Source organism: Achroia grisella, unplaced genomic scaffold (genome assembly GCF_030625045.1).
Source record: "Achroia grisella isolate CSIRO2021 unplaced genomic scaffold, CSIRO_AGI_Agris_v1 utg794, whole genome shotgun sequence".
Lineage (NCBI taxonomy): Eukaryota > Metazoa > Arthropoda > Insecta > Lepidoptera > Pyralidae > Achroia > Achroia grisella.
Genome location: NW_026713026.1, coordinates 2,648,241 through 2,674,524, shown reverse-complemented (window position 1 = coordinate 2,674,524; position 26,284 = coordinate 2,648,241). Strand labels below are relative to the sequence as shown.

General features: G+C 34.6%; 2 protein-coding genes across 2 annotated transcripts in view; one reads left to right on the top strand and one right to left on the bottom strand.

Moving 5' to 3' along the window:
• Positions 1-11,116, bottom strand: part of LOC131851678 (leucine-rich repeat-containing G-protein coupled receptor 5-like) — a 307,542-nt gene extending 296,426 nt beyond the window's left edge. The window contains exon 1 of the mRNA XM_059202209.1: positions 11,101-11,116. The gene's annotated coding sequence lies outside the window, so the exon portion shown is untranslated. The remainder of the gene's footprint in view (positions 1-11,100) is intronic.
• Positions 4,157-4,885, top strand: LOC131851633 (uncharacterized). The gene has a single exon (XM_059202153.1). It carries the CDS (start codon positions 4,157-4,159, stop codon positions 4,883-4,885), a length of 729 nt encoding a protein of 242 aa, XP_059058136.1.
• Positions 11,117-26,284: the final 15,168 nt, after the last annotated feature.

Genomic DNA, 26,284 nt, shown 5'->3' with positions numbered 1-26,284 from the left:
ACTATTTATCCTAATTCCAATTCTCGACGTATTAACCCAGCCATCCTAGGGTATTTTATTATCTTGTCTCAGTAAATCACTACTACAGTGTCACTGTATATCTCGGTGTTACCATCACCGGAGTGTCAGTCACAAATATAAATTTATCACATGGTTTTTTAGTGTCGGCCACATACAAACTCGTGACTTTTGGGTCTGAATTTTATACTAATTCGAATTCACTACGTATTAACCCAGCCATCCTAGGGTATTTTATTATCTTGTCTCAGTAAATCGATACAGTGTCACTATATATCTCGGTGTTACCATCACCGGAGTGTCAGTCACAAATATAAATTTATCACACAATGTTTTGGTGTCGAGATTCGAACTCGACGACCTTTGTGAAGACAGTATTCAACACCATGATCCGTTATATTATTATACCCTCATATTCGTTAAATTAAACACATTCCAAAAATATTGTTATCAGCCGCATTTACCCCACAAAACGAGATAAACCAAAAATACAGCGCGGAGAAAATTAAATTCAATAAAAAAGCAATAGGCCACGGCGCCCGTATCGGTCGATCTACCAGTGTTCCAAATACATTACACGAATTGTATAGATCCCAGGGCCCGATATGGGCTTGTAAAAGTACGGGAGTTCTCATATTTTATATGTTTGTACACTGTAAGTTTGTCTTTGGTCATGGTGTTTTTTATTAGCTAATTTTATGCTTTAAGTGTCTTTTATATAACTGGGATGATATCAAATCTGTCAGCTATCTGGTGGTAGATGACAACTATCGTCTGTATATGAGAGGCTTTGGTAGTATAGTTGGTGTTGCGGTTTAGCACAACGCTTTACATACTATGGTCGCGGGTTTGATTCCACGCTCCGTACAAATATTTGTATTCATGTGTATGATTGTTTGTATTACGAGTACACATAATTAAAAATATATATGTCTATATATATATTATTATATATATCAGCTGCCTAGTTCGCGTAACATAGGCTCTACTTAGTTGGGGACTAGATGAAGCTGTGTGAGTTATCCTATGATATTCTTATTTAAGCCACCAAGCAGCTTGTTTGGAAGCTGTATTTTGGTTGTACGAGTATATCTTAGTTTTCTAAAAGTGCAACTCATTTTTGATTACATGATAACGTGATGTCCGAAATGCTGTTCGTATCTATAGGCGATGGTCATAGCTAATCTTTTTTGGAGGAATAAATCTATTTTCTTCTTTTCGGTTCTTTCTTTTTCTCTGCCTCATCAATGATTAAAATCCGACTATTGACTATAGTCAGCGTACATGAGTGTGTTGCAAAGTCGTCATTATTGATCGACGAGGTTAGGCAACGTTTAAAGTGGTCGACCCTTGGATGGGAGGTGGTCCTGTGGCTTACTAATGAACGTTGTACTTCAATGTTATTTTATGGTTTTCGAATTGTCGCTTTGGATATATTGGCATCACCTTAATGACAGTAATTTGGCTAAGTGTCCTGGTATAGAGATCTGGGAGTTGGGAATATGTAGAACAAGATCCCAATCTATAATCACTTAATCTAATTGTTAAAATAGTGCGTGTGTTTTAATTTCCTTCAGACAAAATCTTAAAAAATAATGGTGAACATTTATTTAAAAGAACAACTTACAAGATTTTATTCATTTTTCTTGTGATTAGGCTGCGTTCCGAAGGAGTGGTGGAATACAAAAAATGTAATTGATTGATTACTAACAAAAACTATTGAAACATATTTATAGTAACTTTATTGGAATAATAATATCTAAGGACAACATACAGCGCCATCTAGTCTCAAGCTAAGCAGATTAATACTGGACAAATGATACAAATATTTAATAACCTTTTTTTTAAATGTAATAAATGTAATATAAATAGAAAACACCCAGACTGACTCATGAATACAAATTGTACTGTGTGAGGAATCGAACCCGCGGCCATTAGGCGTGTAATGTAATGATGATTTTCGTAAAGACGTACTTATTGTGCTTAGAAAATACCCAGACTGATACAAATATTATATATTCAAGAATACAAATGTTTGTGCCGTAGGAGGAATCGAACTCGCGACCATCGGAAGTAAAACGGTGGACATGGTGTATTATTTTTTTTTTTTTAATTGTGTTTTTAAACAAACGATTAATGAAGCTGTAGGTATATGTACCTGTCAATATTCAATATTAAATATTCCTAACAACTCAATAAAATTGTTTTCTAATATTAGTCTCTCACAATAAAATATTGATACTTATATTGGCATAAACCGTTTTGATAGGTTTCTTCAATTTAGGCTGACTCCCACATTCATTTCAATAATGTGAAAAAAGTATAAAAATAGTGTGAAAAAAATTACCGCGTGGTATTTTATACCACGCTTTGTGATCGAGGACATCGATTAATAAATACAATACGACTTCAAACTTTTATGTATCCGATTGGTTCAGCTGATGCAGCAGCTGTACGCGGGTCCATAATGGTTTTGTACCCTATTTTTTTACGCAATAAGGATTGAAATCGGGTACAGATTTGAGGAAAGATCATTTTGTGAATGATACAGAGGGACGACTTAAATTAAAAGGTCACTTTTGGTTTTATGGAACTGCTTTGTATATTCACGCCTTACTCTTACCGATGTTACGACGGCCTGAGCCGCGGTTCGAACCCCTAGCGGTGCCCTCAGACTAATGTCGTATCCGTCAGGCGGGAGTTGGCATTTAGCCGCTCCATAAGCCCTTCCGCGGGTTTGGAGTGCCATCTGCACTCGCACTCTGTCGTCCCGTGAAGCTGTAAAGGCCAGCTGCGGCCAACAGCATTAGAGTAGTCGGAAATAAAGAGCCTTACTTTTTTAGAGGGCTAGATGTTTCTCGTAATTTAGTCTACTTAATATATATTACAAATATTACTAGTATGTTAACATAATATTATTATCATTTCTGATTGCGACAAAAGTTAAGTTAACTTGCTTTGAAGTGTATTAAGTGTACGTGAAGATACTGTGAGTATAGTTTGCCGAGATGAACGAGCCGAAACGAAGACGTGTGAAGGAAGACGAATATGTCTGTCCTTAAAAGATACATATATTTACCATCTACCCGCTGCTCTGCAGTTTACCCGTGATCATGGTGGTTGAAGCACTGCCGAAACATCGGGGACTCAATCAAAAAAAGTAAATCCCGTGTTTTTTTTCTAATTCTATACTTGCTTTGACTTCCACCACACAGGGGTGTGGAGTATGGGGTACTCCAACATACAATGTTACTTAAGTTACGTTATCAGAAATAAAAATTCTTATTCTTAGTGATTTGCGTCATCAATTATTACAAGGAATTAGTGTATTACCGGTATAAATTCCCATAATATTTTAATATTATAATTTTAAAATAAAAACATCACAAAAAAGCGAACGAGATAAAAATCACCAACGAAGTAATAATATGATTCTTTTTATGTCCGTCTTTATTGCACCTATACAAAATCCTTTAGACCGTCCATTCACGTGCACCGGATACCTATACGAAAGGGACAAAAGCTTTGAGCCTTTGAGCCAAAACTCGCGGTTTAATGCCAAAACAAGAATTGTGCTTTGCATTCGCTTTGTATGTAGACCTTAAAACGTAGCAATAAAGTTTAATCTCCCGTGCAGTTATCCTGCTGTTCATGTTCCATTGACGCGTCATCTCGGACGGAACATAAAATCGAAACGGAACGCAATATAAAAGAGGCAGATGAATATCGAGAAAACCGCCATTATGTAGGTGACATACGGTCATGAAGCTTAGTGAATACATGAGATTAGTTATTTAACTTATTTATTATCGAGAGCACTACTTCATTACCTAACGGTTTAAGTAGGTACTTAGACAAAAGAGATCATAAGTACAGCTTTTTAAATAACTATACACAACATAATTATGTGTATCAATTTATATTTCTAACTAACTCTGCGATGAAGACTCGAAATACTTTTTCCTGGTGAGGTAGAACAGTGAACCGCGTTTTAAAGTGCTCCAACTTATATTAATAATTAAAAATAGTTAAGCTATTATAAAGTATATATTCTATGTGCAAAATAAATTAGAAAGGGTACACTTCACCTGCCAACTTTCACTATCACGTATTTCTTACTGATATATATAAATTCACAATGTATAACCAAAAGCCGAGCCTACAAGACACCAGAGCAGAGTTTGGGCGGAGGATGGAAGAATTTGAGAGACGTCTGCAAAAGGCTTCATCCGCGAACTCCGATACAACCGGTATAGCTGCCGACTTTGCAACTTTCAAGGAACTAACCCTCAAGAGTCTGTCTGCACTACAGCACCAATTGGACTTGCTTGTGCTCGAGGTTGACCGACAGGAAATGCGCAGTCGTAAGAGGATCCTGCTTATCCATGGAGTTCCAGAAGCCAGACACGAAGACACATTCTCAGTTGTTAAAGACGTAGTAATTGACCAGCTGAAAATGCCTGATTTCACAGCTGACAGCATTAGCCGATGTCACAGGATGGGGCGAGTGAATTCAGAGAAATCCCGTCCTATATTGGTAAAGCTGTGTAATACTACTATTCGTGACAAAATATGGTTCGCGAAAACTAATTTGAAGGGTTCAAACACTACTGTCTCAGAGTTTTTAACTAAACTGCGTCATAACACTTTCATGATGGCCAGGCAGCGTTTTGGAGTCAAGAAGTGTTGGTCACGAGATGGCTTCATCCATATATTGTGTCCCGATGGGTCGAAACATCGTATTAGCAGCCTCGCAGAATTACATATGATCGCGCCACCGCCGGACCCAGAACCTCAAATATCAGCCGCACAAGTTAAGGAAATAGTTACTACATCCAAAACCAGGCGAGCTAATATAAAAAAATAGCTTTATTGCAAGTTAATTAATCTGTTGATTGTATGCAACTTGTTGTCCCATTACTATGCCAATTTGCTGGTGCGTTAATATTCGTTGTGCTTTGTGTTCAAATTATTTACTTTTTCAATCACTTCCAAACTGACTAAGACGATGTACCCACATTTAATCTCATATTTATTACTTTTATTTGTAATTTTACCGAATGACAACTATTAATCTTCAACTGACAAATTTTAGATAAGAAAATATTGTCAACGTGAAATGTCAATGTCAAATGTCAATTATGTCAATCATATTCTTTTTTTTTTTTTTTAATGTGTCAAATTTTGTCTTTATATTTGGATACCAGCCTTTTAGCATTTTCTTTTTTTAATTCTATAGGTTATATAAAAGTGAACTAAGTAATATTTCATTATATTAAAATAAGCATCTTATTCATGCAATCGGCGGGTGGAGTGCCCATAAGTAAAAGCAGTTAGGTAATTTTAATTTTAATTGCACGATAATATATTTATTTGTATGTATATATATAAATATATAAATATATATATATATTTTTTTTTATTATTATTATTATTATTATTTTTTTATTATAATTATTTATTATTAATGTATACAATGCTGAGTAATACTGATAGTGACTGTGATGAAGACGATTACGTATCTGTGTCAACACACAGTTTCAATAGTAATAGTGGTAATAGTAGCATGCTTAGCTTTCCATCTTTGTCTGATGTTTTGGATGATCATTTTTCGGACGTACCTAAGAACTTCAATGTTATTCATATCAATGCCCAAAGTATTCCAGCACATTATTCAGATTTGTTGGCGTCACTCGACCAGCATAATATTCATGCAATACTAGTCTCCGAATCTTGGCTAAAACCTTGCCTCCTGTCCACATCTTATTCTCTTCCAGGCTTTCGACTTATCCGCAATGATAGAACCGGCAGCGGAGGTGGTGGTGTTGCCATATATTTACGTTTACAAATTCCTTTTTCGATTATAAGTATGTCAGCACAGCCACCTCCCACAGATGCTGGTGAACACTTATTTATTGAAATTTTGCTTTCCCACACAAAATTACTTCTCGGAGTCTATTATTCCCCTTCCATGCGCATTAACTATTTCTCCTCCTTAGAAAAACTTCTAGAAGATCTTACACCATCTTTTAATCATACAATTATTATGGGAGACTTTAATACATGCCTGCTGAAAAAGGATAGCCGTGCTGCTGCCTTGGAATCCGCTGTGCAGGCTTGCAATATGCATATACTTCCTCTTTCAGCTACGCATCATTTCCCTAATTCTATTCCATCTCTCCTTGACCTAATTTTCGTGACCTCCTTGCAACACGTGGAGAAATATGGGCAATGCGCTGCGGAAGCATTTTCTTACCATGATCTTGTTTATTTATCTTTCAAGATCCGTCCTCCTAAAGCTAAGTCCAAAATAATCTATCAGCGTAATTTTGGTGGTATGGATACTGTGAGATTGCGTAGTGATATTAAAGAGGTCGATTGGTCACCTGTTATAGCTGCTGTATGTATGGATGAGAAAATAAATCAGTTTAACTCAATAATAACCAAGTTATATGATGTACATGCCCCTTTACGAGCTATCAAAATAAAACATACCCCAGCGCCATGGCTTACGGATGAACTTAAAGCACTTATGCACAAAAAAGTCATAGCCAAGGCAAAATATAAACGACATCCGACGGATAATACCAAATTAAAGTACTTGGAAGCCAGAAATCGCTGCAATAGAATGTGTAGGGATGCACAACGTCGCCATATCCATAACTCTGTTTCAGATCAGGACACTGCCAAAGTATGGAAATTCCTTCGATCACTTGGAGTCGGAAAAGTCCATCAGAAAAATTTACCTTCTAATTTAGATATTAACTCTCTCAATCAGCACTTTTCGTCATCGTCCACTATAAATAAAGACGACAAAACTAAAACAATATCTCATCTCTCATCGCTTCAAACTCCAAACTACTCTCCTTTCGTTTTTAATCAATTCACAGAATGTGATGTTAAGAAGAGCGTAATGTCAATTGCTTCTAATGCGGTTGGCGTTGATGGCATCAGTCGCAATATGATTCTTCCCATCCTCGATGAAATTTTACCAATTATTAGTCATATCCTTAATCAATCCATATTAACTAGTGGCTATCCTAAACTTTGGAAAGATGCACAAATAATCCCTCTTCCCAAAAAGTCTAATCCTACAACCTATTCCGAATTCCGTCCCATCTGTATTCTGCCCTTCCTCTCTAAAGTCCTCGAACGTTTAATCCACAACCAGTTAGCCCTCTTCCTCACCAAAAATAACCTAATGAACCCTTTTCAGTCTGGTTTCCGTCCTGGTCACAGTACAACAACTGCACTCATCAAAATCACTGATGATATCAGGTCGGGTATGGAAAATAACCAGTTAACTGTCCTTACCCTGCTTGATTTCAGTAACGCATTCAATACCATAGATTTTGATATTCTTGTGGAATTACTGCGCTCTCTTAACATATCTCCATCTGTGGTTGAATGGTTTCGCAATTATTTATATGGGCGTCGGCAGAGGATTCACATAGATGATACCTTCTCATCTTGGTGTGATTCGTTTGCCGGCGTTCCTCAAGGTGGCGTTTTATCTCCTCTACTTTTTGCAGTCTTTATAAACTCAATCTCTAAATTACTGACTTCTTCCTACCATCTATATGCAGACGATCTTCAAATATATTATCAGGCTTCACAAGACAAACTTAATGATGCAATTACTGTAGTTAACAATGACCTGACGCATATAACCAACTGGAGTAAAGCATTTGGCTTGACAGTTAATCCAACAAAAACTCAAGCCATTATAGTCGGGAGCTCGAGGCTAATTAGTAAAATTGACTGGACAACAACCACTAAAATTGGACTGAACGGCGTCGAAATACCATTTACTAGTTCCGTTAAAAACTTAGGCATCCATATAGATACCTGTCTAACTTGGGGAAACCAAATAAAAGCCGTTAGCAAGAAAGTATTTGCAACTTTAGGCTCACTACGAAGAAGACTTTGCTACCAAAATTGCGGGGAAACCAAATAAAAGCCGTTAGCAAGAATTTCCTGCCTATTGCTACCAAAATTGCGTTGTCTCAATCTCTTCTTCATCCGATACTTGATTACGCTGACACCTGTTACCCCAATATTACAGAAGTCCAACTTAATAAACTTGAGCGACTTCAAAATATTTTTATCAGATTTATTTTCGGTCTCCGAAAATATGATCATATTTCCGAGTTTCGCACTAAACTCAAGTGGCTTCCCATTCGCTTTCGTCGGAATACTCACCTTCTTACCCTTCTTCATAACATTCTTTATAACCCTTCAACTCCTCACTACTTGAAGGAGCGGTTTACCTTCCTCCATGCCTCGAATAGCGTTGATCTTAGGTCGTCAGAGAGTCTCCAGTTAAAGACACCAAGACATAGCACTACATTCTACGACAAATCGTTTAGTGTGCTAGCTGTTCGTCTTTGGAACGAACTGCCCACATCTGTTCGAAGACTAAAATCACTGCAGAGCTTCAAATTAGGCATCAAAAACCACTATTTACGTAAGTTGTCGTAATAGTAGTATTACGGTCATATGTATGTGTAATTGGATATATATTCAGATTTATATATGTGTATGTAAGTTTATTATATTATTTTTTATTGTATTATGTTATATGTATATTTATAACTTTTCTTCCAATATTGTTACCGTCATTACACCTCTACCAGACGCAAATCTAATCACTTCTCTCCATCCTAAGGTTGCCTGGAAGAGATCGCTTTTTAGCGATAAGGCCGCCCATTGTTACCTCTTTGTCTTGTTTATTGTATTATATATATTTTTTTTTTTTTATCATTTTGTACATAATTGTATATGTAATTGTATTTTCTGTGAGAGGAACAATAAAGAGTTTCATTCATTCATTCATTCATTCATACTGTTAACAAATGATATTAATGAGAAATGGCAGTAGGCTTACCCTCTGCTATGTTAGATTTAATTATAAAGAATTCAATAATTCATAAAAATTTTACATTAATTTTTTTCTAAATATGTACTTTATTATAAACTGGTGACTCGCCCCGGTATCCATGTATTATATACCTTCCTTTTGAATCACTCTATTTAATAAAAAAAAACGCTTCATAATCCGTTGCGTAGTTTTAAATATTTAAGCATCATAGAGATGAACAGACAGCGACAGCGACTTTGTTTTATACTATGTAATGATACTATTGTATCTTTCTATCTTTCTTCATATCTTCTTACCTTCACGATTAATTTATTTGCTTAAAACCTAGTTACAGTAAGCACAGAAACCAATATAAATGTTTAATTGTATCTATGGTACTTTCGTACATTTCTTTCTTGAAAAAACCAGACGAAACCACGGGAATTAGCTAGTATACTATAGTAGTAGAACCTCGAAAATAAATCAATAGTATATACACCGCGTAATACATATATTCACAGAAAATGTGGACATAGAACATGCCACATGAAAAATATATCAAACTGTGCTAAACTACACCTACATTCACATAATTTTAAATCACTTGAGCGTTGAAATATACTAAAGGATCTTACATGTATCTTTACAAGTATACAACTTTATTTGAACACTTGCTCTACGTAATTTCTAGCCGTGTGTCACATTGAAGAAATGAAATACTACAACTATATTAAAATGAAATAAAAATTCAGATCGCTTTGTTCAATGCTTCCCTTGTGAAACTCTCTCAATAGCATTTCAGCTAACTTTAAGAACAAGTTTCAGACTTTGCTATTAATCTGTCTGTCTTACAAAAGGGAACTCCGGAACTGAAATGTCTGGTTAGGGCTAAAAGACAGTGAATTTATGATTGAAACTGTACAGTGCGGAAATGTTGGTCATTTTTTGACGAATACATTTATTATTTTGACTTGCTTATTTTTACGTATATTACATTACGCTTACATACACGTGATTTTTTTATGCGATTGGGATAGTAAAGAAGCTGATGTTACACCTGATGGTAAGTGGTAACTGTCGCTTATATAATAAACAGCACTATGGACATGGAGTTTAAAGAGCATCTAGTCCCACGGTAAACAGAGCTTATGTTATGACAACTCATATAAATTTACAATTTTTTTACATACATACATAATATATATATACTCGTACAAAACACCCAGACCGATACAAATAATTATCTTATGATTATAAATGTTTGTACCATGCGAGGAATCGAATCCCCGACGATTGGAAGAAAAGCGGTGTGCTATATCGCTAGACCATTAAGGCCGTCAAATATATGTATATGTACATATATAAAGTTTACTTAATTTAATGGTACAATAAAAATTAGTTTGTAATAAGCTCCGTCTATATCCAGTACCATTATGCACAGTATGTTGGCGCTATACTCAATAGAGTAGGTTACTTCAGTACTATAATAGTTAGGTAACTACATATTTACAGTTCAGCAGCACAGCAAAAGACTAGAAGAAGCGAAAACCATACATAAGTAACGGGGCACACAAAAAATTGCCTACAAACGAAGAATCCATTTTCATCCCCATTCGTATTCGGACGTCCATTATTTGTTTTTTTTTTAAGTCCAGCAACGGTGTTACGTAATGCGAGAGGGAATCGTGGAAAAGCTGGACGCAGTCTGCATACTAGCGGGGATGGTAGCGGAGCGGAATTAATAATGCCGTTTAATTAGACTAGAAATAGTGTATCAATGTAAAGAATATAATAATAAAGTCACTTTAATGACACCAAGAAGGCATTAGCACAAGCAAAAGCATTATAATACGTAATGGTTTTTTATGAAGTTACTGTATTAAACAGACGTATAGTATAGGCTTTAATTATTATATCAGCCGTGATTTGGCCTCAATATTGCTGTATGTAAATTGCATTTAGTTATTATTCAAAATAAATACAGTACAACGGTTTCGTGTCATATATAACAAAAAAATTCGTAGCGATTGGAGGTTGATATTTTTTATGATTGTATTGAGTTTATTGTGTGTTGTTTTTTATGTAGTTCTTATATACTGGTTCACTTAACGCTGTGGATGATATGTAAGACTGGAGAGTATCTAATTTTTAAAAAACCATAGATAAAATTATATAACATAAACTAATTCAATAGCGTAGGGGCATATCAGCATACTACTCACCTGATTATAAGTGACACTTCTTGCCATGAATACCTGTAACAAAGAAGAACTTTAATAAGTATTGCCTTAAATTTCTCAATGTATATTACTACAAATTTAACTATCCTATCTGTTTTAAGATGAGTCTGAGTCTGCTTAGTTTCATTCCACAATATGGTTGTGTAAAAAGTTTAATAGAAAGACGGACTTATCCGCCCTCTGAATCCGCTATAATACAGACTCTAACTTTAACAATACAGTTGTTTATTATACCGCTCTCGGAATAGGTTTCTCGAAATGATAAATGACTTCTGTTGATCTCACTCAGGATTAGATATTTGGCGTGTTTTACCAAATGTTGCTGTTTGTATAACATGTATGAGAGCTCCCGACACATTAGATTCATATATATTAGGTATATATATTTTTTGTTTAATTACAATGGCATTCTATTCTTTGTAATTCTAGATCCGAATTTCTATCTAACTTTCTTATAAAATATGATAGGAAACTCTTTATTCAAATAAACTTAAATTTAAATACTTTTGAATAGTCCTCACTTATTTTTTTTAATCTACCGCTCATTTGAATGCTGATCTCATCACATGAAGAACGAAAAAGAAACTTGGATGTTGTTTTATTAAATAATTGTTGTAAGTTTACATTTTTAAGTTGAAATTTGTAAATACAAACTAAAAATATCACTAGTTTCTTACAGTCATAAACCTTAATCTATTGGCAACACAAGTCTGGGAATAAGGTCAAAAGAATGAAAAAAAAGGAATGTTATGCTGAAAGACAGTACAGGTGCTGATGTCTGTATTAGAATAGCAATCATGTTGACTATCCACTTAGTGGAACTTCCCATGTGGGCATTGGAACGCCCTTAGTATCCCAAGAAATTGTGATTGCTGTTGAGCTTGCAACTGCAATTCTCAAGTTGTACATCCAAAATATACTATCAATTTTAACCTGTTATATTGTGGATTATCAAGTAACTGCTTTACATACAGACGCTGATATCAATCTAATCCTTTTATCATAGTTAATAAATACATCTTTCTCATTTTCTGTGTCCAGCCTACGTGTACTATCAGTCGAAGACTAAGAACAGATGTAGTGAAAGTTACGTCGCGGGTATAATGTGATTCCCAGCAGGATCATCGTTTGTTTAGGTGGTCCTGATTAGTCATTGGGTTCCAGTAACCTACATCTTTTAAGGCGATGTATGTTGTCGGGGATTAATAGATCTAATATAATTATATCTTTAGGACTGATATTACTCATAGGCATTGTTCGTAACCACAACCCTTGACATGCCTAAATTTCGTTCAGTATACTTGAATTCAACTTCTCCAAAATTAAATAAAATATTGTTGAATATACTAAGTTTTATATCGATGTTTCCATCATGGGAGTGTTCAAATATCAATTGCCTCTACTCAGAGCTACATAGTATCTCTACCTAATTTGAAGACGTTAAAAACCTCACATTGCAATTAACTCATATCAGTATAAAACTAAGATAACATATCTATATTTTAGATATTGTACTGTATAGTAATATCTTTGGATGTGTTAACAGGATGGCGTATATAAAAGGTCCTTTGTTTACGAGTGGTTCCAAAGTTTCCGTAGTGAATAAGACAGGTAGGGTCGGGCCCTTTGATTCTCTAGTCAAAGAAAAAGTAATTCCATAGCTCCAATATGTTGTTCCCTGTTTTATGCCGTGCTATTCGTTTTCTCAGTTAGTTTGCTCTCACTAATATTTTGCCGTATTCGTGTTTGCGTGTGATCTTTATTGTGTTATTGAAAATATTTGCTTGTAGGTAACGCAAGTATGATATTTGTAAATATAATTTTATTTAAAAATTCTTTTTAATATTGATTTCGTTCGTGAAGAAATTAGGTACCAATCTTATTATTAATATTATAAACGCGAAAGTTAGTGAATATGGATGGATGGATGTTTGTTACTGTTTCACGCAAAAAGTTTTATGAAAATACGTTTCTACTGCACGTATTATTTATTGGAAACTTTAAATTAGTTTATACATCAGAATAATACATAAGCTACAAATTTCATGTGGATGTAACTGCGGGCACAGTTAGTATGAAATAAATTTAAAATGTTTTATTCAACCATAGATTGTTATTAGTTAAATCTACTCTCCGAATTAAGTTTTAACCGCGAATTATTGATAAATCTTTACTTCTAGTAAAAGAATTATTAGTACTTTGACCAGATTTCTTTTATGTTTCTGCACTGGCAAAATAGCTGATATCCCACCTGATGGTAAGTGCTAATAATCGTCTATACATGACAACTACTCAGCATTATGCGACAGTCATAATACCACTTATATATATATACGCACCATATACCGTATGTACCCGTATCTTATGACCAACCAAAATATATCTTTACAAGTAAGCTGTTTGGCGATTGAAATAGGTGAGACACGGGGAAAGGAGAATATTGATAACTAGTTACTCGCTCCGGTTTTGCATGGGTGTACATGTACTATATATATATAAATGAATTATCCTTGCTTCCTATTGAATCACTCTGTCTCTGTTAAAAAAAAATGCTTCAAAATCCGTTGTGTAGATTTAAAGATTTAAGCATACATAAGGATGGACAGATAGCGACAACGACTTGTTTTATACTATGTAATGATATACTAATGATCCCATTGCTAGCAATGTACCATGTCATGTTGACCCCCACGCGGTTACCTCTCAACGCCATTGTGATACATTCCTCTGAATTTGCAATGATGGGCTAACTGACCTGATGCTCATCGTATGATCCTCCACTGGCCCCGCCAGCGTAAGCTCAGGCGATAAATATGTGAGACAGAAATAAGGTAGGTAACGGTGTCTGCGTTTTGTACAAAGTCAGTCAGGTATAAAACCATAGTAAAATACGATTTCTCACGAGGATTACGACCGTCCTAGCCTAGGTTCGATTACCTGACGGTGGCCTAAACCTACAATAGTACTCGCCAAGCGTAAGTTGGTCTTAGCGGCTCTAAAGTACTTCCGCTGTTTAGTAGTTCCTTTCTGTTCATTTTCACGGAGAAACATATAGAATAATTAAAAATAAACATCTATAAAAACCATTTTAGATAGTCCTAATTTATTTTTGTTTCCAAATTAATTTAATACTGACAGTTGAGTTGTTAAACAATTTTTTAATGAATGAAATGTCTTTTTTGTCTTGCTCGCTTTTGCTACCTGCTCACGACTATTCAATGTACCTGTGGGTTTTGAAGGTCTAATGATTTGTCAACAAAAGCCCCTGTGGTTAATACGTCAGAACCGTACCTCAGTTCTTATATTACGCGCTCTATTCAGGTAATAATAGTAAATTGTTTCAGATTCTGTTACTTATAACTTTTATAAAAGTTTTATATACATATTTCAGTATTTTAGGGCTCTCGTCGTATCCATAATACGATAAAAGCTTTTTTTAAAACACTAAGTGGAAAAATATGTTATTTTTCTCAACATTAATTTATTTAATTCAGTTCATTTTAAGTTATTTTTGTTTTTGCGCAAGCAAATGTAGTGTATGTATTTTAGCGAAAACCTATAATTAGGTTTAATATTGTCACACATATTAACGTAAATAGCATTGGTTTCAAATAATTATGAAATAAAGACTCGTTAAATATGTATGGTTGTCCGTAAGTACTAAAGAATATAGTACAAAATTAAAATTTAATTTTACATCGAGAAACGGCGGTAGGTTCTCTACCTTCCGCATTAGATTGAAATATACTGAGCGAAACGTGGGCACGTCAAGAGATGAGATCCACACCAAGTCGATATTGACAATGATTCTGGCTACCCCATCTGGGACAACAGCCGTGACGACATACATAGGACATACAGAGGGCCTCGCAAGTCACTTTTTATATTATATTTTAAAGTTAATGTCTATTTCAAGTGACAGTTCTAGTTCAGAAGAAATAAGATACTCAAACAAAATGTGAAATGTGGGTTGATTCTTCGCACTCCGTTCATGAGTTGTATTGGTCTGTGTTTTTTATCTATACTAAGTATGCATTTTGCAAAAATGTATCTATGTGTCTGTATATACAGGGCAGACAAGCAAACACAGAGACAGTCTGTTACATAGTGATTTATTAAAGACAGTTTATTAGTTGTCTAGTACCCATAATGTAAGCTCTGTTTGGAGGGGGATATATATACATATATGTATATATTTTATTACATATACATATAATTGATGCATTGGTAAAATTAAATTATTATTATATGTATTTCTGTATTAAACTCCGTACTTATAGTACATTGAATGAAATGAATATTTAATCGAATATTCCTCAATCTCATTTTGATTAATGAAGTCATAATAAATGTAATTTCAAGTTAATTAAAGCAAATTATAATTTACAAAATTATTAATTCAGAAAAATTTTTAATTTAATAATAATATTTTTTACTAGATACATCACTTTTTCATCAACATCATAATTTTTTAATTTGTGATATAGCTGTTCTATAACAAGCTAAAATCATATTATAAACCATAGTGGGGAGAAAGGGTTTGTTAGGAATGTGGATTTATGATCCTAATGCTAGCAATGTACCATATCTGATTGACCTCCACGTAGTCCCCCCTGGAAACCATCGCGATATTTTCCACGAGTTCGCCACGATGGCTTAACTGACATGCTCATATAGTCATCCGCCACTGGTGCCCCGCTAGCGTAAAGGCATTTTTTTCTTTCTTTCTTACCACACACATAGAGTCCGTGCTCTATATATAAGGTTCAGGTAATACCTGAACCTTATACATTTCAATTTGACGATTTTTTAAATTATATAAATAAATCAGTAAATCTATTTTGGTCAGGCCCTATATAACAATTTTATGATGTCAAGTCAATATATTAATATAAAAATAAAATAATAATAAAAATTAACCAAAATTAGAAGTATAATTAGTAAATCATGGGATCTACGTTTTATTTTTGTTGAGTTCCCAATATTTCGGCAGTGTTTCAACGGCCGTGATCACGGGTAAACTGAAGAGCAGCGGGCAGAAGGTAAATAAATCTTTTATGGGCAGACATATTCGTCTACCTTCACACGTCTTCGTTTGTTGCTACTATTGGAACTCGCTCGATATTCATCTCGGCAAACTATACTCACAGTATCTTCACGTCTTAATACACTTTGTGAGCTGCTTACTAGCAGCTTGTACTCTTCCAAACTTTGTCCAAAATTTCCCAAAATGTAATTTTTGAAGAAAAATTCTTCAACTCAGCTTTCGAACTTCTGTTGTCCCCATTAATACCCCTACACATTTGTTACTCCTAAATTTCCCCATTGCGGAAAACCATCACCACCACAATCGGAGGAAATTTACAGTCTGGCATCACTGTTAAACTAATGTATATAGTATAGGTTACGATTTTCTGTCAGATTCACAATTTCAGATATACAAATATACATATACATCTCATTCCATAACTAAGAGGTAGATATAATAATCAAATATCGCTTAAAACAGAAATTTTGATTTAAATCAAGCGCTAACTCCCAAAACGGTTCATTTCTCATTCAGCGCCTACAATACGCTTCGCATCTGCAATATATCCTCGATCTATTGTTCTGAATCAATTTCGCTCAGATGGAGTTTCTTTTGTGCTGCAAAGAGGTGCTTTGACGGCGAGGACAGGAATTATTTGCCGTGGTAATAGCGCCGTAAGTGAAATGCCTGGATTGGGAAAAAGTGTAGAATAAGTACACAAGTGCGGTACAGATATTGTTCATTTTATTTATTTATTTATAACTCTTTATTGCACCTTAAAAAATACAAAAAATATTCATAGTATACAGAAAGGTAGGCTAGGTACAAAAGAGGGTCTTATCGCTAAAGCGATTTCTTCCAGACAACCTTTGGGTAGAGGAGAAAAGACAGAAGGTGGTGGATGGCGCAAGATAGAATGAATAGACATAAATAATAATAATAATCTCAGGAAAATTCATACAGCGCCATCTAGACCCAAGTTAAGCTAGCTAAAGCTTGTGTTATAGGTACTAGATAACTGATACATATACATAGATATTTTTTTTTGTAAATATATACATATTATACATAGAAAACACCCAGACCGATACAAACAATTATACTCATGAATACAAATTGTTTGTGCCGTGTGAGGAATCAGGAATCGAACCCGCGATCATCGGTCGTAAAGCGGTGTGTTAGATCGCTAGACCACCGAGGTCGTCAAATAAATAAATAATAATAGTAATAGTAATTGTTATAACTAGTTCATACATGTTGTACTGTGTATACGATTTTTTTTCTACACAAAAGATTTTATTAAAAAAAATATTATGACGGCCTTGATAGTCTAGAGGACACACCACTTTTCACCCACTTCTATGGTCGCGGGTTCGATTTCTAGTACGATACAAACATTTGTATTCAAGAGTATGATTGTTTGTGTCGGTCTGGGTGTTTGCTATGTGTATTATGTATGTATTTAAAAATATTTATATCTAAGTATTTATATAATTTGCCTAGTACTCATACTACAAGCTTTGGTTACCGTGCAACTAGTATTGTGCTAATTGTCCAGGGTAAAAATAAAAGTACAAAAGATCTTTGTACCAGCATTAACAATTTGTCAAAAAAGTATATATGAGTGTGAGTATTAAATACTTGGAAGTGTGTGTAATGTCCTTTTTTTTATTGATGTATTCTTTTATTGCAATATGTTTAAAAAATATTAGTATCTTTATATATAAATTATAAGTGTGTGAAATTTTATACCCCTCCGTCCGCGCAATTTTAGTAAAAAGTATAAAGTTTGCTTTTTTTTTTAACTCAGTGGACAAGTGAGCATGCGGCTCACCTGATGGTAAGTGATTACCGCCGCCCACGAGCACCCGCAACACCAGAGGAATTGCAAGTACGTTGTCCGCTTCCCGCATATCATAATCTTAATAATATGTCACGCAAAAACTACTACATCATATAGGCTATATTTTTTATTGAAATTTAACGCAAGTGATACCGCGGACATATCTAGTATGATATATATATATATATCGTATTTGAGCTATTCTTATATATACATATATTCTTAAAGTTTTATTGGCAATTTTCTTATTTATATTTTAACTATGTTTAATAACATTAGTTTCGATTTAATATCCGTATATATTTCAAAATAGTTTCTGTCACCTGTATTTCATACAGCTAATATTCAGAATATTGCCAATTTCAACGAGAGGTCGCATATTTGCATAGGGCAGGGGGTCGGAAGACAAGGGATAGACGCTGTGCCCCAAGGCAACGGTGCATTGTGATGCTACCCTATAAGGAGAGAGTCTGTCTCCATTGCTCATCAGTTTCAGGAAATACGGAGAAATTACTATTAACGTTACGTTTTGTAAATCGAGCGAAATTTCTTGATAACAGCTTAATAATATTTATAACAATATTGGCCCATGTTATCTATACCTTACGGATTTACATATATATGTAAAGATAAAATATAAAATAAAATTATAATATTGGATCTGTGGTCCACATTAACTATGGCAATCTGCCACTGTGACTGGAGCGGGAACACAACGACTTATTAATAACAATCTTTAATAATTGTAATAAATGTGTATATTTCCCAAAAGGGCTCGCAGCGAAGAATTAAACAACAATAGTGACATATAAAAAACAAATATTAAAAATACAAAGTTTATAAAAAAAATGGTAGACATGCTGCCAGCAACAGCCACTGTAGCGGCGGTACACCACTCCCTTTGGTCAGTAGTCTTCCTTCATAAATATACTGATACAACGCGAATAATAATCCAGGATAATTAACACGGCGTCATCTAATCCCAAGCTAAGCAGAGCTTGTGTTTAGGGTACTAGACATAAGATAGAATACTTAATTTTTTGTACATACATTAATTTTATTTATTTTATACATTTAGCCTTTGTGTCTCTGACGTCCATAGGCTACGGTAACCATTTACCATCAGATGCATCGTATACTTGTTTGCTTCGTATCGTAGCATAAAAAAGAATTACATAGAATACGGTTGTACTTTGGGTATATTGTTTTGTTAGTTTTTTTATTGTTCTATTATTACAATATGTATTGGTCTGAGTAGACCAATACATTTTGTATTAATGAAACACTTCGAAGTGATTAATTACTTTGTTTCTATAATTACATTTTAACATCGGAGTACACATATTCGTTACAAAAAGCGGTGAGAGGAAGAGAAAAAATTACTTTTTATTTTTCAACAATTGAAGCTTGACGACTCTGGATACACAGTTTAACAATACAAACAATCATACCCATTTATATTAATGTTTGACCGTAGGAAGTAAAGCGATGTGTTAGACCGCTAGAGTACCGAGGCCGTCTTTACACGTCACAATGTTCTAGTGTAGTGGGAAAGAGAATTGATAGTATTGGGGTCTAGTGTCCTAGTTAGGTCGACCTGCACGCAGTCCCCCTGGAAATCATCGCGATTAATTCCTGTTTATGTAATCACGATGGGCAAACCGACCTGACTCATCTTATAATCCTCCACTGATGACCCGCCAGTGTAAACTGTTAGCGCAAGGGGGTGCACCATTCCATTATGATCCATAAGAAAAACGCTCTAGTGTCATTATCATAAGCCTTCTCGTGAAACCCCACTATAGATCATATGCCGTGGTAAAACGTAAACGGATCCACTTGTCGGTGCCCGCGGCCGTCGTGTCATACCAATAACGCCTTCGTATCTTCCCGTCGCGTGCGGCATCACGACATCTCCCGTACTGTTATACGCTGAAACCGTATACATTTATTACATTATACTTGTAGCCGACAATCCTGACGGATCAGACCCCCGGGCGCTGGCTCTCTTGATGGTAATATCGCTCTTTCTGAAACCATTTTCCCCTGCATTGTTTGGAATGGTGTAGGTAAGCTAGCCTATGTAAATTATATGGACGTTTTTATCAGCGACCACTGCGGGATATCGGTTATTGGTTGCGGATTCGATTTCTGCACGATACAATTATTTGTTTTCATGTCTGTCTAAATTTAACTGGATGATTTTCTATGTATATTTGACCTCGGTGGTTTAGCGGTTTAGTGCACCGTTTTACTTCACATTGCCGCGGGTTCAATTCCTCGTACAGTACAAACATTCATGAATACTTAGGAACGTTTTATTGTTAGATGACGCTGTAGAAAAATTGGTGTCTGAGGTAGGTGAGACAGATATTCACGCAGCAGACGAATTGTACAGAGTGGTTCAAATAGTTTAATAATTTCCAATTCGGTGACTTATTTCCATTCGCAGCGGGAATAAAAACGAAGTGTGCAATTAATCTAGCAGATTGAACGGGGAAGAATTCTTGAGCATTTTCAATTTGTCGATAGAACTGGGCTTCACGCCTTCATTAGCAATACAATCAGGTAGCGAGTGAAAATGTCTGTTCCAGAATATTCTACACTTGGTGATCTAGAATTCTTGTGTCAACTGGAAGAGCCCAGTTTCTCTTGTAGTTCTGATACAGTTGGAGTAGCAATACATTTGGGAAGGCGATTATCTGTATGGACTTGGACGCCATTGGTAATATAGGAGGTTGTCTAAGCAGATCCCCCTGGAAACTCTTCTTATAAATTCATGGTGAATTTGCCAGGATGGGCTAACTCACCCGACTTCGTGCTCATCTTATCATCGTTCAATGACACCTCGCCAGCGTAATCGCAGACAGGTTCACTGTTCCATTATCATAAATAAAAAAAGGAAAAGTTTATTATTTTATTGAAACCTATTATTTAATGTATGACTGTCAGTCTGCTTGTTATATATACACAACTAAATAGTTGGACGCAATTAAACAAAATTTCGGGTGACATTTCTACCAACGTATAGATCCGTGGATACTGCAGCCGGATATGTCGTATAAATGAATATTTTACACTCACGTCTTCGGGATTAGGTAGTGATAATGAGGTGGGGGTGGGAGTTTACTTTTCATTTTCCACTCGGCATATGCATACTGGATCTCTACGTGCACCCGAGTGCAGCTTAGATTAGATTGAAACTGATTTGGGTGAAGCACACTTGTGTAGAGTTAAGGATTTTAATAGATGTCGCGAACGCATATACTAATATATTTTGCTTGCGTATTTCATGCAAGGAGTTTATTCTTAACTTTAGATGCAAATGGATGGTTATAAACGCAGAGGAAGATCGAAAGACACATAAATGGACTGTGTGAAAGATGATATGGTAAGAAAGGAAGTAAATAACGAGATGAGTGCGAACAGAGATGAATGGAAGAGAAAAACATATTACGCCGACCACAAATGAATGGGATAAGGAAGATGCAGACGGTGATGCTTATTTTTAGCTAAATGTAAAGTTTTCTTTTGTTTATATTTTGTCAACCTCGAATAATGGGACGAAAGCAAAGCAAGGTAATGGTGAACAGTACAAACAATCATACTGAAGAATACAAATATTTGTATCGTGCAAGGAATCAAATCAGCGATCATCTAACTAAATTAACCAGTATACCACCGGAGCATATTTATCCATAGCTGACGTGCATTTAACATTTTCATTCTTACATATTCAAATTTAATATACATTTCAGCAAGTTCCCAACACAGTTTCAATTCCTCCAGAATGCATTGAGCAGACGTTTTTTCAACTCAGCTCAGGAGCTCAGCTGAGTAAAACTTAAATTGCCTGTTAGTTGCTTTTATCTTTGACAAGTAAAAGTTGCTACTCTCTATCTAAGAATCATGTGATCGGCTTTTGTGTGCCAGTGAAACTTTGTTTGCGTTTGTATTTCGTATTTCAATTTGTATTTGTAATTTTTATGGAGTTCGGTGGTATAGTGGATTTACACATTGCCTCATTTAACGACTACTGCTAGTTCGATTCTTATATGAACACTAGCTTTTGTTGTTGTGCCCCTTTTGTCATAGCAGCTTTATGCATGCAAAGTATCAGCAAGATCGGTTTAAAATTGACAAAGTTTCATACATACTTTCATCCCCTATTTTATCCCCTTGGGGGTATAATTAATCAAAATCCTTTCTTAGCGGATGCCTACGTCATAACATCTACCTGCATGCCAAATTTCAGGCCAATCCGTCCAGTGGTTTGGGCTGTGCGTTGAGAGATCACTATGTCAGTCACCTTTGAGTTATATATATTTAGATGGAGATTGTTGGATAAAAGATGGAATCTAAGTACAAACCTTTTCGCATCGTCCCCGCATATGTAAATACTCATAGCCATTATACACGTTACAATATCCAATACTTTGTTGAGGCGCATGAGACGATAAGTCCATTTCGCGGAGAAAGAAACGAACTTAGTTATAAAAAGGGATGAAGGATGACAAAATAAGAAAAATGTAGTTTATATTATTATTTATAAGACTATGTAAAATAAATCTAATATATCTAACAATAGTTTAATGACAAAGTAAATTAAACACTTTGGTGAGTTTAATCTACTCTCGGTACATTAAAAATCATAAGGATATTTAATTTAATAAATTATAACTGACTAATTAATTGCTTAAAATAACGTCTTCAAACTTATCGTTAACTACCTAAAATAGAATATATAATAAAGTATTTATATGTATAACTAGTATATTGTATTACCTAACATAACGCGTACATAAATTCATGTCTATACAAACTAGAAACATTATATTATTCTAACAAAGAATTCTATAAACATTTTGCACAAAATTGCAAATGTTACTGGTGCATTGAAATATGAAGCCTGCCGTCTGTGGTCATGACGTATTTAAATTGATAGAATAATATGCCGCAATGGCAACCCCACATTGTAGATATATACTGGCAACATATTTTGAACGACCACAATCCTGTTTGAGTGGTTCATTTCAATTAATATTATATCCCGCTAAAATGACTAGAACATGTAGTAGATTCATTAAATTTTATGTAATTAATTGTATTTGGACTGATTTTTGGATATGTGGTTTTGAACGTTATTACCTAAATATATTAAGACTGCATATCCCTTACCTCGCTCTATACAAAACGTGCGCATATAAAAAAAAATCTAACTAATTAAACATCCTGATTTTTTCCATTGGATTGGGCAAGTAATACCAATGCTTCACACCAGGCAGATTTTCTTCAAACAACTCCGTTTTAGAATTACACGAAGCTGAAAAACTTGATTTTCACCAAAAGTTAGGACATGAGCCATACAAGGTTTATCAAAATCGGATGAGCAATACACGAGATTACGTCTTACTTGTAATTTTTACATATAATTAATCTTATGTAGTTCTAAAAATACAGATACAGGTTCCAAAGAATAAGTATGTAAACTAGGACAGTATATCATCTTTCAAAAATTACATGAAAATCAAGTATTTAATATTTTGTATTTAACTTCTATAATTTTTTAATTTATTATTACAATTTCTTAATTATTTTAACGTTATTGTGAACTCTTTAAATAAACAGAATTTAATTTTTACATAAAACAAAATTTCTGCCGTTGTCTTTTCGTTAATATCTTTTAAATTATGCAACGGACTTTAATGCAATTTTCAGCAATAGATAGAATGATTCAAAAGGAAGGTTTATGTGTATAATATATGCGTGTTGTAGTATAAACAAGTTGAGAAATTCAAAAATCATCTGCATCCGTGCGAAGCCGGGATGTGTTGCTAGTGAACTAAAAGTGAATATAAATTACATCACGAGAAACATATATGCTATCTATATCTGAAAAAAGCAGACGAAGTAGGTAACACTTGTTTGTATATAAATAAAATTCTGTGTGGTCGGTATATAAAGTGGAGTAACAGTACAAAAAAAGTGTGCAATATGGGAGTGTGACATTTATTTATTTACTTAAACATTTCAAAAACTCATTAGAGACGTCTCACTACGTATTTCTCACGGACACTGCACAAAGTGGGTCAATTGCACTATATTCAATTACTTGTACAATGTATCAAGTACATACCAGTCAGGTTTATATTGTCAAAGTTGAATCTAAGCAAATAACTACTAATGTACATTTACCGTCGCCTCCACATAGTTATTACAATTATCAACCTAATGTTTATATTAATAAAGCGCTATATAAACATGATGTAGTGTAAAACAATTTTGTATACGTTGGTCAAATCTCATGGGTTGAGAGGTGTCAATTGCTTAGCACGGATGCCATATGAATAGTTGTGTCACGATTCAGTAAAATAGTTTGATATTCTAATATGATTCTTATTCTTGTAAGAGTAAGGAAGAAAGTTTTTTATAATATTGCAACCGGTAACAAACAGTAAGCAACTTCGTCTATGAATCAATTTGAAGTGTTGCCACAACAAATATATATGAGTATAAAATCTAAAAGTGAGTATTGAATATAGGTTAGTATGTTACTGTATGGGGAAAGACGAAGGGCTTATTAATAATAGGGACTATTGGCTTCAATATATGGACAGATTGACCTCCATAAGGCCCTTAAATTCAAACAGGGACGAAATTACGATGGCCTATGCCGAGGTTTAAACCCACAGCGGTGCACTCAGACTAGTCGTACCCGTCAGGCAGGAGTTGGTCTTCAGCCATTCCATAAGTCCTTCTGCATGTTTGTAGTGTAAAGGTCAGCTGCGGCAAACTTTAGAATAGTTCGAGGAAATATATAAATTAAGCATCGTCTTATAGACCTGGCTAGACCTCGGTAATCGGTTTAGCACATCGCATTACTTCCGATGATCGCGGGTTCGATTTCTCGCACGGTGCAAACATTTGTATTCATGAGTACGACTGTTTGTATCTGCCTAGATGTATTCTATGTTTATAATGTATATATTTATAAAAAAGAATATCTTAGTATTTATATCAGTTATCTTATTTATATATCGTATTTATATAGTACCCATAACACAAGATGCTTACATTGTGGGACTAGATGGTGCTGTGTTAATTGCCCAGGGCTCTTTATTATGGAATATACCACTTAGTACTATCCTTTTCTTTCATTTACCTTTAGTATATATATAGTACAGTTCAGATCTTTAGTATAACACTAAAGTATATAATCTAAAATCGAAACAAAACAAAGTACTTATATTCTGATTACACCAGGCTTTTTATTCCTAAAACCTCGTCACATAAGCCTAATACCCAATTTCGTAAATTTGCTACGTATTTCGCGATTTCAAAGTAACCACTCCGTTGCCTCGCATTTTCCGACACTTGAGAAAGTTCTGTAAAAAGACAAACTCAAGACTATACAATACGAGTTAACCTTCAATAAGTTTTTATTGGAAACAAATTGTATCTAAGGATAAACTGTTGTTGCAAAAAAAAAAACAAATATCTCGGTACAGAATAAATGATCTACGAATTATTTGAATATCAAATTATTTTGTATATTATAATTTATTATTATATTTATTTTATTTTAGTTTTCTAAGTCAATAATAATAGTGAAGAAGAGACGACTAATATACTTGAGAAGTTTGAGGATTTTGAGGGTTATTAATAGAAAAGATGGTGATTAATAAAATAATACTTACTACAGCGATATAAAATCACTTCGCTAGAAAGAGTTCCGGCAGAGTGACTGTACAAAGACTGCTTCTTACCTTTAACTGATTTATTTTCTCCGCCGACGCTCTGCTGTCAGTTTGTTTCCTGTTCTTTTGTATGGCAATAGTCTTAGAATCCCAATTGTTTATCTAATAATTTTATTTTCTATGCAATATTTATTTTTTATGTTCTCTACCAGAGTACCCAAAATAGACTCTCATATTTACAAAATAGACGTACTTGTCTAAATATGCTAATTATTTGCTCTAAAATCGGTTATTTTCTTCCGCTTTTTTTCGGATGTTAGTGTATATGCCGTTATTTCTTCCTAATATTAGTTTATTTCCAGATAGGGATAGGGGAATCAGTAATATTATTTGTTTACATCTAAATAAGTAATGTCAACAGCGTATATATTGCGACTGAAACTATCAAATGATCTAGAATCAATGGTTCAGTATATCCTGAGCGTCGGGTCTTAATTCATCGGCTATGGCTCGTATATCCCGATATTATTCCCGAATATTTTCGAGCTTTCCCCATCTATATCCCACTTCGGACGCTCGTAAAAACCGGGATCATCC

What these genes read in the sequence shown, in the direction of transcription:
- LOC131851633 (XM_059202153.1), top strand. Translation starts at nt 4,157, where the DNA reads ATGTATAACCAAAAGCCGAGCCTACAAGACACCAGAGCAGAGTTTGGG.